The sequence below is a fragment of the Rhinatrema bivittatum genome, chromosome 10 (assembly GCF_901001135.1).
Source record: "Rhinatrema bivittatum chromosome 10, aRhiBiv1.1, whole genome shotgun sequence".
NCBI lineage: Eukaryota > Metazoa > Chordata > Amphibia > Gymnophiona > Rhinatrematidae > Rhinatrema > Rhinatrema bivittatum.
Window position 1 is genome coordinate 29,180,351 of NC_042624.1, and position 17,369 is coordinate 29,197,719.

Genomic DNA, 17,369 nt, shown 5'->3' on the forward strand with positions numbered 1-17,369 from the left:
TAATTCTGTCCAAAATTGACTACTACAATTTCTGTTTATACTGGTTCTCTGCAACTCATTCAATGCCAGTGTTGAGGTCCCGGGCCGTGCCCCGGTCCCTTCACCTACCTCGGGGGCGGCCCGGGCCGTTTCCAGTCTTCCCCGGGCCGTTTCCAGCCTTCTTCGGGCCTGCAGGCCCTCCAGCACGTCTCTCCCTCCGTGGGAGAGACGCCGGCACTCTGGCGCGGCTGGCCCCGCCCCCTGACGCGTGCGCGCGGGGAGGAGCCCCATTTAAAGGGGCCAGTGTGGGAAAACCTCACTCTAGCTGTGGATGACGTCAGACGCCCTCAGGGGATAAGTACCCTGCAGCTAGATCACTCCAGTGCCTTGCAACAAGGTTCCTGGTCTTCGGCCTGCTCTTGCTGTGTTCCTAGTTTGTTCTTCATCCCGCTTCTGCTCTGCCCTCCTCGCTGGATTGATTCTTCTGGACTCCGACCCCTGGACTGGCTTTGTACCGCTCTCTGGACTTCGACCTCTGGATTGGCTTTGGACCGCTTTCTGGACAATGACCCCTGGATTGGCTTTGGACCGCTCTCTGGACACCGACCCCTGGACTGGCTGTGGACCGCCCTTTGGACTCAGACTCCTGAACCGACGTTTGGATTATCTACGACCTGCTGGAGGCGCCAGCCGTCCGGAACCCACGACCTGCAGGAGGCGCCTGCATCTGGACCATCTTCCACCTTCAGGGAGTCGCCTAAGTTCCAGCGGCCGTGTCCCTACGGGCTCCTCCTGGGGGGACTTCGGCTTCCAGGGTGAATCTCCTAAGTCCCAGCGGCTGGACTCCTAAGGGCTCCTCCCGGGGGAGTGCCGTTCTCCCGGGCGAAGATTCTTCTATCATCAGGGTCCAACGTCAGCCATCCTCCCAGTAGGTACCGAGTCCTTGGTTGCATAGGACTCCACCGTAGTCCAATATCTCAGCTTGCTCCAGGTCTCTGTACCGCCTCCTGGTTGGGACGCTTGCTGTGGGCCCTCACAGCACTCCATCCTCTGTCCCAACCGGCCCAAGGGTCCACGAACATAACAGTTTGCAAGGCCATGGACCCGGCGGACCTAGCCGGCCTGAGAGCCATTCCAGGTATTGCCCAGAGGCTGCAACAGCAGCAGACATGCCTCGACGCTCTGACGACAACAGTACAGAGGTTAGCTGACCATGTTGAAGGAACCACGGCTGCCAGCTCCACGGTACCAGGAACAGGGGCCACTTCCGCTGCTACAGCTCCCATCCAGATGCCGGTACCTTTACGGTATTCAGGAGATGTGAAACTATGCTGAGGGTTTCTAAACCAGTGCTACATTCGCTTTAACCTGCTTCCGCTTCAATTTCCGACGGACCCAGTCAAGACAAGTTTTATTATTTCTCTATTGGATGGGAAGCCCCTGGCGTGAGCCTCCAATCTTTTGGAGCGTCAAGATTCTCGCCTGGACAACTTGGTGCAATTCATCTCTGCCTTCAGGCGGGTCTTTGATTAAGCCTCCCGCAAGTCCACTGCTGCCTCGGAGTTACTCCAGTTACGCCAGGGGAACCGGTCGCTGGCAGAATACGCCGTAGAGTTCCAAACTCTCGCCTCCGAACTAAACTGGGGGAACGACAGCCTGCACGGCATTTTTCTGGAGAGCCTCTCTCCAAAACTACAAGATGAATTGGCAGCCCGAGATCTCCCTGATGACCTGGACGCTCTGATTGACCTCGCAGGTCGTGTGGACTTTCGCATCCAGCACCGGTTTCGAGAGAAGAAACCGACTTTTAGGCTGGGACTTGTTGAATCTACTCCTCCTCGCAGTGGGAATTCCCACTCTGGTTCTTCAGGGACTCAAGACATCGAGCCCATGCAGTTGGTTCGGGAACTCTCTCCCAAGAAGAGAGGAGGAGACGTCGGTTGCTCAGCCTATGCCTGTATTGTGGTGGCAAAGGCCATTTCCTTGCTCATTGTAGTGAACATCCGGGAAACTCTCGGACCTAGGGACAGCCGGGGAGCTAACCCTAGGTCATACCGCTTCTGACTCCCCATGTGTTGTGACAGTGACCTTTCTCCTCCCGGAGGAGGAGTTCGACATTCAAGCTCTGATTGACTCGGGAGCAGGGGGTAACTTCATTCTTCAGGAGCTGGTTCAACAACTCCCAAAGACCCTCCCTCCGCGTGTCCTCCATTCAGGGGAGAATACTTCCTGGAGTCATCACCACCTGCACCGAACCTCTCATCCTTCACACTGGCGTCCTGCACCAGGAGGAGATCTCCTTCTTCGTTTTAGAGAAGTCCATGCACCCGGTCATCTTGGGTCTACCCTGGCTTCGGAAGCACTCACCCGTAATTGCATGGGATTCTCTTCAACTAGCATCTTGGGGACCTGCATGCCTTAATTCCTGCCTAGCCACGGTTGCTCGGCCACCGATTCCTCTCTTAACTACGACTCTGGGTTTGCCATCTCATTATCAGGATTATCTCGAATTGTTCTCCAAAGAGAAGGCCGAGATCCTTCCGGAGCATTGCCCCTTTGACTGCGCAATTAATCTTCACCCTGGCGCCACACCACCACGAGGACGGGTCTACCCATTGTCCCTCCCGGAGACTCAAGCCATGTTGGCATATATCCAGGAGAACCTAGATCGGGGGTTCATACGACCATCTACATTTCCAGCCGGGGCAGGTTTCTTCTTTGTGGCAAAGAAAGATGGGTCCCTCCGACCCTGCATAGATTACCGGGGCTTGAATAGCATTACCCGGCGGGATCGGTACCCTTTGCCCTTGATCCCAGAACTCTTGGACTGACTGCAAGGGGCCAAGATATTTACCAAACTGGACCTTCGCGAAGCCTATAACCTCGTTAGAATTCGCCCAGGAGACGAATGGAAGACCGCATTCAACACAAGGGACGGACATTATGAATACCGGGCCATGGCTTTCGGTCTCTGTGTTTCAAAACCTCATGAATGAGGTTCTACGAGAAATGTTACATACATCAGTAATTGTTTACCTAGACGAAGTACTAATTTACTCCAAAGATCTACAGACACATCGCCAGGACGTTCGTCGAGTGTTACAGAAGTTACGTGATAATCGGCTTTACGCAAAACTCGAGAAATGTTTATTTGAACAAGAATCGTTACCCTTTTTAGGGTATATTGTATCTTCTACGGGATTTCACATGGATCCAGAGAAGGTCGCTGCCATCAAGGATTGGCCCCAACCGGTGGGGGTGAAGGCACTACAGAGGTTTCTTGGGTTCGCCAACTTCTACTGGCAATTTATCCCACATTACTCCCAGATGGTGGCACCCTTGACAGCCCTTACCAAGAAGGGATCTGACGCAAGGAATTGGACAACGGCCGCCCTACAGGCCTTCCAGAAACTGAAAGAAGCATTTCTCCAGGATCCCTGCCTGCGGCACCCCGATCCCCAATGACAGTTTATCGTGGAGGTAAATGCCTCCGACGTTGCCCTCGGGGCCGTTTTAAGTCAAGTATCTCCTGGGGGGAACTCCTGCCCTGTTCCTACTTCTCTCGGAAATTCTCGCTGACAGAAAAGAACTACGGAATAGGGGATAAAGAATTACTCGCCATTAAACTGGCATTCGAGGAGTGGCACCAATGGTTGGAGGGGGCCCAACTGCCGGTGGTTGTTTATACAGACCATAAAAACCTGGAATACTTATGTCGTGCCCAGCGACTCAACCCCCGGCAGGCCAGGTGGTCTCTCTTCTTCAGCCGCTTTGATTTCCGCCTCCGTTACCGGCCAGCCGATAAGAATGTTCGAGCGGACGCTCTCTCCTGTACCGCTGAAATGGAGGATGTGCCAGACCCACCACGGTACATCCTTGATCCAGCCAAAGTGCTCCTCGCGGCTACCAACATGGTCCCGACAGGGAAGACCGTGGTACCCCTCAGACTGCGGAAGAAGGTTCTCTCCTGGGCACACGACTCTCTAACAGCCGGTCACCCGGGAGTAGCCAGGACCCAGGAATTACTCTCGGAATATTACTGGCGGCCTCAATTTAAGAGGGATGTTCGCCTCTACGTTAACTCTTGTCCAACCTGCGCCCGACATAAGACTCCCGTTGGCCGCCCCTGGGGTCTTCTTCAGCCTCTACTGATCACCACGGAACCATGGACTCACTTATCCACGGATTTTATTGTAGATCTGCCTGCTTCAGAGGGGAAGACAGTGATTTGGGTCGTCATAGATAGATTCTCCAAGATGGCCCACTTTGTGCCTCTCTCCATACTACCCTCAGTGCCTGAACTGGCGAACTTGTTTATAGGGATGTGAATCGTGTCCTCGATCGTCTTAACGATCGATTTCGGCTGGGAGGGGGAGGGAATCGTATTGTTGCCGTTTGGGGGGGTAAAATATCGTGAAAAATCGTTAAAAATCGTTAAAAATCAAAAAATCGAAAAACCGGCACATTAAAACCCCCTAAAACCCACCCCCGACCCTTTAAATTAAATCCCCCACCCTCCCGAACCCCCCCCCCAAATAACTTAAATAACCTGCGGGTCCAGCGGCGGTCCCGAACGGCAGCGGTCCGGAACGGGCTCCTGCTCCTGCATCTTGTCGTCTTCAGCCGGCGCCATTTTCCAAAATGGCGCCGAAAAATGGCGGCGGCCATAGACGAAAAAGATTGGACAGCAGGAGGTCCTTCCGGACCCCCGCTGGACTTTTGGCAAGTCTCGTGGGGGTCAGGAGGCCCCCCACAAGCTGGCCAAAAGTTCCTGGAGGTCCAGCGGGGGTCAGGGAGCGATTTCCCGCCGCGAATCGTTTTCGTACGGAAAATGGCGCCGGCAGGAGATCGACTGCAGGAGGTCGTTCAGCGAGGCGCCGGAACCCTCGCTGAACGACCTCCTGCAGTCGATCTCCTGCCGGCGCCATTTTCCGTACGAAAACGATTCGCGGCGGGAAATCGCTCCCTGACCCCCGCTGGACCTCCAGGAACTTTTGGCCAGCTTGTGGGGGGCCTCCTGACCCCCACGAGACTTGCCAAAAGTCCAGCGGGGGTCCGGAAGGACCTCCTGCCGTCCAATCTTTTTCGTCTATGGCCGCCGCCATTTTTCGGCGCCATTTTGGAAAATGGCGCCGGCTGAAGACGACAAGATGCAGGTGCAGGAGCCCGTTCCGGACCGCTGCCGTTCCGGACCGCCGCTGGACCCGCAGGTTATTTAAGTTATTTGGGGGGGGGGTTCGGGAGGGTGGGGGATTTAATTTAAAGGGTCGGGGGTGGGTTTTAGGGGGTTTTAGTGTGCCGGCTCACGATTCTAACGATTTATAACGATAAATCGTTAGAATCTGTATTGTATTGTGTTCCATAACGGTTTAAGACGATATTAAAATTATCGGACGATAATTTTAATCGTCCTAAAACGATTCACATCCCTACTTGTTTACACAACATATCTTTCACCTTCATGGACACCCTCTCCATATTGCCTTGGATAGGGGTTCTCAGTTTATGGCGAGGTATTGGCGAGCACTATGTGAGAAGTTCAAGGTTCAGCTTGACTTCACCACCGCCTTCCATCCCCAAGCTAATGGGCAAGTAGAACGGGTAAACCGGACCTTGAAGGCGTTCCTTCGTTCCTTCGTGGGAGACCTGCAAGATGACTGGGTGGCCTTGCTTCCATGGGCTAAATTCTCTTATAATCACCACAAGCACTCTTCCATCGGCAAGTCCCCCTTCTACACGGTCTACGGCAGACGCCTGCGGCCCCCTTTACCGGTACCTGTAGATGTGCTGTCTCCCATCGTACAAACCACCGCCCGACGGTTACGCCAGATTTGGCATTCCACCCGGAAGAGACTCCAGCGTGCGGCGGTTATTATGAAAAAGATGGCCGATCGTTTGCAACGGCCAGCCCCAATGTTCCTTCCTGGTGAGAAAGTATGGCTGAGTACTAAATACTTTCGTCTACGGCTTCCTTCGATGAGGTTGGCTCCTAAGTATATTGGTCCCTTCGCAGTTAAGGACAGGATTGGGGCAGTCTCCTATCGCCTTCAACTTCCAAGCACGCTCAGGATCCATAACGTCTTCCACGTTTCTTTGTTGAAACCCTTGGTCCTTTCTTTATATCACAAGAAGTCACCAGCACCCGCTACACCTGAGGCACAGGAAGATGCCATTTATCAAGTTAAAGATGTGCTGGATGTACGGTATCATCACAGGCGTTGGGAGTACCTTCTTTCCTGGGAGGGTTATGGTCCCGAAGAGAATTCCTGGGAGCCCGCCATCAACATCCTGGACAAAAGCCTCCTCCATTAGTTCCATCTGGATCACCCAAGTAAACCCAAGGATCACCCAAGTAAACCCAGGCGCTACCTTTGCCCTGTCATATGACAGGGCAAAGGTAGCGCCGGCGCCGGCCATACACCGTATGGCCGGCGCCATTTTGTACGGCAAAATGATTCGAGTGCAGGAGGTCGCTCCCGGATCCCCGCTAGACTTTTGGCAAGTCTTGTGGGGGTCAGGAGGCCCCCCCAAGCTGGCCAAAAGTCCCTGGGGGTCCAGCGGGGGTTCGGGAGCGATCTCCTATGCTCCTGACATCGGGGGACAAAAAACAAAATGGCGCCGGCGCTACCTTTGCCCTGTCATATGACAGGGCAAAGGTAGCGCTGGAGCCATTTCTACAATGCACCGGAGGCCCGAGAGTAAAAGATCACACCGGGACCCCACCTCTGGACCCCAGGTAATTTAAGGCATTTTGGGGGGGTTCGGGAGGGTGGGGGATTTATTTTAAAGGGTCGGGGTGGGTTTTAGGGATGTTTTAGTGTGCCGGTTTTCCCGCCTTCCCCCGATTTACGATTTACACGATGTTTAAAAAAACAAAACCGCGACGATCCGATTCCCTCCCCCCCCCCCCAGCCGAAATCGATCGTTAAGACGATCGATTATACGATTCACATCTCTAATGGAAACAGGAGCACCAGAGGTAGAGGAACAGTGGGGATGCAGCCTACAGTCAGTATAAGCAGCACCCTGTCAGCTACCACTTCCTTTCCCATCTTTATCTGCCACCCTTTTCCCACCCTCTCCATAGCCACCACAGAATAGGCTCTCCTAACACAGACATTAATTACAGTGGCTTGCAGCATAGGAGATTTTTTCCCTGAAAATACCCCAGCACAATTTTCAGTCGACAATATCTCGCAGATCCCATCAAAGACATGGCATATTGGGCACACAAGGTCAAGGTCTGTTCAGACCAGGACATGGTGATCCATGCCCTGCCCACCAAACCAGCAAGCCAAGTGAATGGGTATTCTCAATGGCAGGAGACATTTTGAATCTACATCATTGATGGTTGGTGTCAGAGTTGGAGGAAAATGTGGTCTTCATTAAAATACATTTCCCTCTGTTGGGTTTCCTGAATTTCCATGTGCTTGGTAGGAGTACTGAGTGCACAGCTGCAGTGAACCAATACCTACAGTGCCAGTTGCCAGTCTTGCCACGGCTGCCTAGACCACTCCTCAGGTCCTGCATCTTTCTTGGTTCAGCTCCTTGCTGTGTTGCTGTATTACTCTTTCATCTCAGTCTTCCCCACCATGCCACTCTCTTATTGGGGTACTTTTGCCCTAGTACAAAACCATTTTTTAAAGAAGAAAAGAAACCTTCTCCTCCCCATCCCTCTCTTGGGATCCTGGATTCTTGCTTCTTCTGATACTACTGCGTCAGAGGTGGACCCTTAGGCCGAGATGGGGTTGATGCAACCCATAGCTAGGGTGACCTATGGGTCCCCACCGTTGGCAGGTGGAGTGGGCTGAAGATAGAGGCCGCTGGAGCTTCACCTATACCAGCCCTCGTTCCCCGCGGGTTGAGCTTTTGGGTGCCGGGGCCGGCAGGACTTAGCTGGGCCTCAAGGTTGGTTTGTGAGGAAAGGTGTTTCAGCCCAGAGACAGCAGTCAATAGGTGGCGTAGTCCTACCCTGGACTGGGTTCGGTACAGGAACTCAGGCGTCAATGGAACGGAAGGTAACTGGAGGCTCTTAAGCAAAGAAAGGCTGAAGCCTTGTAAGTCCATGTCCAGGGTATAGCCTAGAGGAGGCGTCACTGACAGGCTGGGATCAGGGCTGGCGGCAAGCAAAGATCGTGGCAAGCAATGTAGAATTCTGGACACGGAGAAATCTGTAGCATAGTCAATCAAGGCAATGGTCAGGGCACGGAGAAGGCAAGTGTAGTCAATCAAGGCAATGGTCAGGGTACAGAGAAGGCTGAAGAGTAGTTGGGCATTGCAGAGGTCTGGGGCTGGAAATAGGCTGAAGAGTAGTCAAACAAAGCAGAGTGGAAATCCAGAGAGTCAGTTCAATACATAGACTGGGCAGGAATGAGGAAGACGGGAACCACAGGAGTCAGGAACACAAAGTAGAGATGATTCTCTATCAGCAACGAGTACTCAAGGTACGAGGAGACCTGTTGCAAAGGCAACGCTATGGAGTGAGGCCTGAGCTTATATACACTGAAGAGTCTGATGCCAGCATCCCGTGCTACTGCCAAGTTCCCGCCACAGGCCCTTGAAAAGAATCAGCGATGCACGCTTGCGCCTAGGGAGGGGTATGGCGCCAATGGCGGCATAAGAACATAAGAACATAAGAAAATGCCATACTGGGTCAGACCAAGGGTCCATCAAGCCCAGCATCCTGTTTCCAACAGTGGCCAATCCAGGCCATAAGAACCTGGCAAGTACCCAAAAACTAAGTCTATTCCATGTAACCATTGCTAATGGCAGTGGCTATTCTCTAAGTGAACTTAATAGCAGGTAATGGACTTCTCCTCCAAGAACTTATCCAATCCTTTTTTAAACACAGCTATACTAACTGCACGAACCACATTCTCTGGCAACAAATTCCAGAGTTTAATTGTGCGTTGAGTAAAAAAGAACTTTCTCCGATTAGTTTTAAATGTGCCCCATGCTAACTTCATGGAGTGTCCCCTAGTCCTTCTACTATCCGAAAGAGTAAATAACCGATTCACATCTACCCGTTCTAGACCTCTCATGATTTTAAACACCTCTATCATATCCCCCCTCAGTCGTCTCTTCTCCAAGCTGAAAAGTCCTAACCTCTTTAGTCTTTCCTCATAGGGGAGTTGTTCCATTCCCCTTATCATTTTGCTATCTCTCCACGGGCCAAGCGGAGAGGCCCGACGAACAGGGGCATCTTGGCTGGCAACACTGGGGACCATGGCAGAGCCAGAGGCACTGGAGGCAACCCGAGGTCAGAGCTGGTGGCCCACCGCCGCCAGTGAAGAGGAACCAGGAGCTGGAGTCCGAGCAAGAAGGTAAGAGGGCCGCGCCTTGGGTCTGCTGCGGGCGGCACGTGTAACACATGCTGTGGAATCTGTTGCCAGAGCATAGCGGGGTTTACAAGAATTTTGGACAAGTTCCTGGAGGAAAAGTTCATAACACGTTATTAGCCTGGTAGACTAAAGAAAGCTATTGCTATCCCTGGGGGTGAGTAACAGGAATTACAGTAGATCTACTTTATGGGATCTGCCGGGTACTAATGACCTGGAGTGGCCACTGTCAGAGTCAGGATGATGGATCTTGGTCTGACCCAGCATGGCATTTCTTATATTCCTTTGACTCCAGGGGGCTTCAGTATTTAAATTTTGATAGTGCTGACGCTAGTATTTTTCAGGATTGGGGAGAGCTGAGGCCTGGGCTGGAGCTTAGAGGCTGCTGACTGCTGCTTTACTGAAAACAAAAATGAACTCAATATTTTTTTTCATTTTGCTTTCAAAATCAAATGAAACAAAGGCACATCTGTAATAAATAATGCACAAGAAGTAAACGTTTAACAGAGGAAATAATGTTCTAGAAGAAAAGGTCACAGTATGCGACTCCATGGGGGTCGACTCAGAAACTACATCAAATTATTTCTTCAAAGAAACGTTGGTGGATGCATGGAATGACCTTCCAGTGGAGGTGGTGGAGACAAAACAGTAACAGAATTCAAGAAAATCTAAAAGTATTCGCATTAAGTCCCAACTCCATTCCATCTCTGCCCCTCACCTCTAGATGCTTCTCTCTAGTTTGCATAAAAGTACATGCAAAACTGGCTTAAGCTTATACTTTTATGTGCACTAAACCTCAGGCTATTTAATATCAAACATTCACATGCATAAAACTTTGTATTATGCATACAAATGGCTTTGAAAAACAGGCTCTTTATGACTAGCATATCTATTACCATGATTATCATTATTACAATTAATTTGACCTTATTTTTACATGAATTATGGGCCAGAAAATCACCAGTACCAAGCTCTCTTCAGAGGGGACTCACCCACAAACACGTGCACCATCTCGCTGTTCTGCGATTTTAGCGTATGTTCTGAAGAGTGCACTTCATAGCGACAACTGTATTCTCCTTCATGCCATGGCTGCAGGTTCTGTATTGCAAGGACTGCTGTGCTCTTGCCAGCTGGCAGCATCTGTACTGTGTAGGAATTCTTAGCAGTGAAGTAAACAAATGTGTTTATGTGAAGATTTGGAAGTGAACACCTCACTTCTAGGCTCTCTTTCTTCTTGAATGCCATGTAGGTAGGTGACAAACTCACACTAGGTTTTTCCAAACCACCTGCAACAATAAAACAGTTTATCTGCAAACAGTGGTCATAGAGTTAGTTTATGCTATCAAGTACCAGTCAATCATACTGATGGATCTCCTGGTGGATGGTATTTCCACTGTTCCACTATAGAACATGCTGGAAACTTTTGTGCACCACCAATACCTTTTTACCATATAAGGATGTTATCTTGCACATGCAGATCTGCCAAGGAGGGAGCATTTCAGGAGATATATACATATTTTTTTAATCTTTATGAACTTTTCTTGGCATACAAGACAAGTAAAAAAGAAAAAGATAATCAACCAATATTAGTCATTTCTGGCAACAACATTGCAGTTTACATAGCATTAATGCAAGCAAATATACAGCAACAAGGCACACATACCAAATATGAGTACATTACAAACCATAATGAAAAGAGCTGCGTACTTAGACTGTGCATGCTATGCAGACTGAGGCACAGTATAACCTCTTGATATCTGCTATTTCACATACTCGAGTACACCAATGTTCTAAACAAGCATTATTTTTCCAGAATGTTGCAGTGGTTACACGGGTAGTTAACAAGAGCTGACCCACCAACTGTCTGTGCTTGTGAGACACCATTGAACCATCCCATCTACCTAGCAACCCCATTAAAGGAGAAATAGAAATATCAAGGCCTAAGATGTCAGCAATCCCCAGTACAATGCCTGACCAGAAGTATTGTATTCCCTGACAGTGCCACCACATATGAATATATGAGTCCGATTCACCACAGCCCCTCCAGCACATAGTGTCATAGTCTGGAAACAATCTGGAGTAAAATTCAGGAGTGCAATAGGGTCTGTGTAATAATCGAACCATCAAAGTGTCTCTCCTTGCACAGAATGAGCTATGATGAGCAGCTATCCAAATACCCCTCCAGTTTTCAGCATTTAAAGTGCCCAAATCATGATTCCATTTGTCTATCAAGAATGAGGACAATTCACTACAATATTTATCAGTCAAGATACCCCTATATATAGCTGTTATACCCCCTGCTGCTGCATCTGGATCACTTGAGAAATTCTCCATGCCTTTAAGAGTTCGTAAGCGAGCAGCAGTATGAATGAGGTTTGACAATGCCTGGTGTAGCTGCAAATAGTTGGCTTGCATGTGCCCTGGCAAGTCAAATTCCTTGCTAAAGAATTTGAATGTTCTAAAAACCCCATCCGGTCATAGCAGAGCCAGGCAAAAAAAGACCACACATTCTCCACATCCAAAATACTATGGAGAAGGTGAGGCCCAAGATGATTGCATTACCATATATAGGTGCTAATGAAAACATAGTCTCCTTATCTAAACCCAAATAAACTAAGATCTGATGCTAAACCCTAACGGGCGGATTTTAAAAGCCCTGCTCGCGTAAATCCGCCCGGATTTATGTGAGCAGGGCCCTTGCGTACCGGCGCGCCTATTTTGCATAGGCCGCCGGCGCGCGCAGAGCCCCGGGACGCGCGTAAGTCCCGGGGTTTTTTGAAGGGGGCATGTCGGGGCATGGCCGAATGACGCGGCATTTCGGGGGCGGGATGCGGCGTTTCGGGGGCGGGACCATGGGTGTGGCACTGGCCCGGGGGCGTGGTCCAGGCCTCCGGACCAGCCCCCGGGTCAGATGACGGCGTGCCAGCAGTCCGCTGGCGCGCGTAGATTTACGTCTGCTTCTAGCAGGCGTAAATCTAGGGACAAAGGTATGGGGGGGTTTAGATAGGGCCGGGGGGGGGGGTTAGGTAGGGGAAGGGAGGGGAAGGGGAGGGGAGGGCGAAAGAAAGTTCCCTCCGAGGCCGCTTTGACTGGTGGTAAATTTATAACATCACTATACCGGAAATCAGTATGCTCTAATACTTTCTTGCATTTTGAGAGTGCTCATCCCAAGAATTTCAAATTAAATTTGCCTATAAGTCAGTTTGTTCGGTTGAGACGCTTGCGCACTACTGTGGCTGATTTTGAAATACAATCCAAACTGCTTCATGAACATTTTATGGCCCGTGGCTACCCTAAATCAAGTATCTGGAAAGCCTATTTAAGAGCAAAGTTCTCACATAGAGAATGGCTTTTTCTCCCACATAGAGAAGATGACATATCTCGTCATACTTGCGTCTTGCCATATTCTTCAGATGCCTATAAGATCTGACAATTGATATTTCAAAATTGGCATGTTCTACAAATGCATGAAATCTTTCAAGTTCCTCCACGCATTACATTTTCAAGAGCAACTAATTTAAAGGATTTGTTAGTAAGATCTGATTCCTCTGCCTCCCTAGACACCAATGATGCTTTACAAGGATCACATGTCCCGTGTAACAATTGCACAGTTTGTGCCTCGTCTATGTCAGTTCAAGATTCGCTAACTACTAATACTGGTTACAAGATTAAATTGAGACACCATACTACCTGTTTGTCCACCATGGTCATCTACCTGATTTGCTGCCCTTGTGGGCTATTATATATTGGAAAAACAAAATGCCTTTTGAAAACTCGAATGATTGAGCATAGGTCCAACATTAAAAATTCCAGGGTAGATGAACCATTGGTGATGCACTGTTTGGATTTTGGACACAATTTTGATAACCTTTTGTTCTGCTATTGATCATGTTCCTGAGCATTGGCGCGGTGGCAACCGCGAGTCACTCTTGCTACAGAAAGAACAGCGATGGATTTATAAACTCAAAACTGTTCCCCCGAGTGGGCTAAACACTGAACTTGATCTATTTGTTTTTCTTGGATAATGGTATGGTGTTTATATGTATGCTGACATCTCTTATTATGTTTATCAGAATTTGCCTATATGATATCAGCTGTGCAAAAGGACTGTCAATGAAGTTTCACGTTCTAATGACATCATTTGATGACTTCATATTTAAAGAGGCACAAGCCTCGGCTTCGTTTCCTCTGTTTTCTGGCAAACAGGCACCGAGACATTACGTCCATTCTAGAATGGTAGCCTGATCTATGTTCAGATAAGTACTTTTTATTCTTATTATTTTGATGAAATATTAAATTAATATTGATCACACTGTTTTTAGGTAGAAGTGACACGAGCGAAACACGGGCCGTGTTGGGCTTGTTGAAAACGAATGTCGAAGAGTCTCTCACTGTATTCTTGTCTTGAAAAATTGAGGACATTTTAAGAAAATTAAAAAAAAAACCCTAAAAAAATACGTTTTCATTAAAAAGATTTTTGAAGGTGGATGATTACTTTTTAAGTTTCACAATGCCTGGCTTGCTGACACCTTCTAGGCTATGTTATAAAATTACTTTTTGGTTTCCACTATTTTTTGGTGAAGAGACTTCAATTACCCCAATATTGACTGGGTAAATGTAATATCGGGACATGCAACAGAGATAAAGTTCCTGGATGGAATAAATGATAGCTTTATGGAGCAATTGGTTCAGGAACCGACGAGAGAGGGAGCAATTTTAGACCTAATTCTCAGTGGAACACCGGATTTGGTGAGAGAGGTAACGGTGGTGGGACCGCTTGGTAATAGTTTATTTATTTATTTATTTATTATTTTGTTATACCGACTTTCTTGACAGAAATCAAATCAAACCAGTTTACAATTAACAATGTGTGATAGGAAGAGAGAATTCAAACACAGTAAACAAGAGCAAGGTTGTGAGAAAGAAAGTTACAATAAATCAGGGAGAATAAAACTGGGATCTGGAAAGGGGGGGAAGCTGAACAGCAGTGTATTTACAGTGAGCAGCAGAGTATTTACAGTGAAGCAAAATTGAGTCAATATAATGCAAATGTATAACAGAAGACAATAATAATATGGTGATGGATATGCGTGGGAAGTTTGCGGTTTCTTATTTTAATCCAATATTTAAAGAAGAGTTTGTGCTTAGGTGAAGGTTTTTAATCAGGGCCTGGGAATGCTTTTTTAAAAAGCCAAGTTTCAGCCTTTTCCTGAATGTTAGCATGCAGGGTTCCTGTCTCAAGTCAGATGGGATGGAGTTCCATAAAGGTGGGCCTGCTGTTGAGAACGCTCTGAGACTGAGAGATTTGTGTTGGTAAGTTTTGGCATGTGGTACCTGAAGCGATTCTATGTAGGATTTCCTAATGGGTCTGGCGGAAGTGTGTTTTTTAAATGGGATTTGTAGGTTGAGCTGAGTATGATGATGGATGGCCTTGTAGATGGTAGTGATGGATTTATACATGATTCTGTAGTGGATCGGTAACCAATGAAGGTTTTTGAGGATTGGGAAGATGTGTTCGATTTTCCTGGAATTTGTAAGGATTCTGGCTGCAGTATTCTGTACCATTTGTAGTGGTTTGGTATAATAAGCTGGGAGGCCTAGTAATAATGAGTTGCAATAATCTAGTTTGGAGAAGATTATTGCTTGCAAAATTGTTCTAAAGTCCTGAGCGTGGAAGAGCGGCTTTATTCTTTTCAGAACATGTAATTTGTGAAAACAATCTTTTGTGGTTTGGTTAATGAATGGTTTGAGGTTGAGACAGTTGTCTAAGAAGGCTCCTAGGTCTCTTACGTGGGAGGTTTGAAAGAGGGTTGGTGGCTTTGAGTATGTGTCATTGTTTTCCGGGGATATAAGCAGGTATTCCGTTTTTGAAGCATTGAGTATTAGGTTTAGGCTGGTGAGGAGGTGTTTGATTTCTGTTAGGCAACTATCCCAGTATTCCACTGTTTTCGTGATGGATTCTTTTATAGGGATCACGATCTGAACATCGTCTGCGAAGAGGAAGTGTTTCAGGTTTAGTTTCATAAGGAGTTGACAGAGTGGGAGCAGGTAGATATTAAAAAGTGTGGGTGAAAGCGAGGAACCTTGCGGTACCCCTAGGGTGGAAGGGTGATAAAGGGATTCCGTGTTATGAATTTTGACCTTGTATTCTCTGTTTTCCAGGAAGGTTTTGAACCAAGTCAGTGTTGAGCCTGTCACTCCTATGTTTGCCAGCTGTTTTAGCAGGAGGTGGTGGTTGACGGTATCAAAGGCCGCTGACAAGTCAAGGAGGATTAGTAAGAACGCTTGACCTTTATCGATGCCGGATAGGGGGAAGTCCGTGAGAGAGAGGAGTAATGTTTCGGTGCTTGCAGCTTTTCGAAAACCATATTGGTTTGGAGACAGAATATTGTGGTCTTCTAAATAGTTGGATAGTTGCGTGTTCACTAACTTTTCCATAACTTTGGCTATTTATTTATTTATTTATTAACTTTTATTTACCGACATTCGTGAAGCACATCATGCCGGTTTACAATGAACTCAAGGAGGAAAATTACAATAAAACAGTAAAACAATAAAACAAAAGAGCAATAAAAACAAGGGAGGAGAGTGGGGAAGGAGGATAAGGAGGGGTGGGAGAGGGAGGGGATAAAGGGGGATGGGAAAGGCAGAACTGATAGAAGAAGTAAAAAAACAAAATAGAGGAAACTATATACAGTTGACAATATGTACAGTTACAATCAACTTATGTAGAGCTAAGGAGGTATTGAAAGACTAGCAGTATTATCTGAGCGACGGTATTCACTTAAATATAACGTATTTGGGGGTGGCTAAGAGGATTTAGAGGCGGCAGGGAGGAACAGGGGTAACTGGGGTAACATGGAGGGTTGTAGAGGGGCAGAGGGTGTGTCGGGCGGGGAGGGGGGGCACAGGGGGTGGATGGTCGAGCCGGGAGGAGCTGAAAAAGGGAGGAAGTTTAAGTTTGGTTTGTATCGGGGTAGGCCTGTCGGAAAAGCCATGTCTTGACTCCTTTCTTGAATTTGTGAAGTGAAGTCTCTAGGCGTTGGAAAGTGGGGAGGGAGTTCCAGAGGGTGGGACCAGCGACGGAGAAGGCTCTCCCTCTGGTAAGAGATTAATGCGCTGATTTGAGGGATGGGGTGTGGAGGGTGCCTGTAAGGGCGGTTCTTGTGGGGCGGTCAGAGGAACGGTAATGAGGCATTTCATCGAGCCAGGTGTGATTGTGTTTATGTAGGGAGCTGTGAAGGATGGTGAGAGTCTTGTATTGTGAGCGGAAGGAGATGGGCAGCCAATGTAGGTCCTTTAGGATAGGGGTGATGTGGTCCCTTTTACGAGTACTGGTTATGATTCTGGCCATGGAATTTTGTAGAATCTGAAAGGGGTTTGATGGTGGTGGCAGGAAGGCCTAGTAGAAGGGAGTTGCAATAATCTAGTTTTGTGAGCACAGTGGTCTGTATGACTGCGGAAATCGTGGGTATGGAGGAGGGGTTTGAGTTTTTTCAGGATGTTTAGTTTATAGAAACCTCCCTTTAGGAGAGCTTTGATGTGGGGTTTAAAGTTTAGGTGTTGATCTATAAAGACACCTAGGTCTCTTACAAACTGGGGCTGAGAGTGGGCTGTAGTTGTATTATGGGGAGTGTTCTGTCGGCTATAAAAGGGAGGTTGGAAATAGGTCGGAAGTTGTTAGGATCGCTGGTAGTTAGGTTTGGTTTTTTTAGGAGAGGTTTGATTGAAGCTGTTTTAAGGTTGTCTGGGTAGATACCCTGGGACAGGGAACAGTTAATGATGTCGGCTAGGCTTTTTGCTATGGTATCAGGGATGAGAAGAAGCATTTTGAAGTAATTTGATCAAACGGGTGTGATGATGGTTTCATTTTCTTCAGCACCGATTGTATTTCTGAGATGGTGATGGGTTCGAAGGAGTTGAGCTGAATGTCTTTGTTAGGGAGAAGATATGCACTATCAGATGTGCAGGTGTTTGGTGAAAGCTGATTGATGAGGTCGGAGATTCTTTTGCTGAAATGAAGAGCCAGTTCGTCTGCTTTAGTCTGGGATA

General features: G+C 48.0%; 1 protein-coding gene across 1 annotated transcript in view; it reads right to left on the bottom strand.

Moving 5' to 3' along the window:
* Window positions 1-17,369, bottom strand: part of LOC115099917 (deleted in malignant brain tumors 1 protein-like) — a 555,639-nt gene that overhangs the window by 168,716 nt on the left and 369,554 nt on the right. The window contains exon 8 of the mRNA XM_029617926.1: window positions 10,310-10,603. Within this exon, the coding sequence (XP_029473786.1) occupies window positions 10,310-10,603 (294 nt within the window). The remainder of the gene's footprint in view (window positions 1-10,309; window positions 10,604-17,369) is intronic.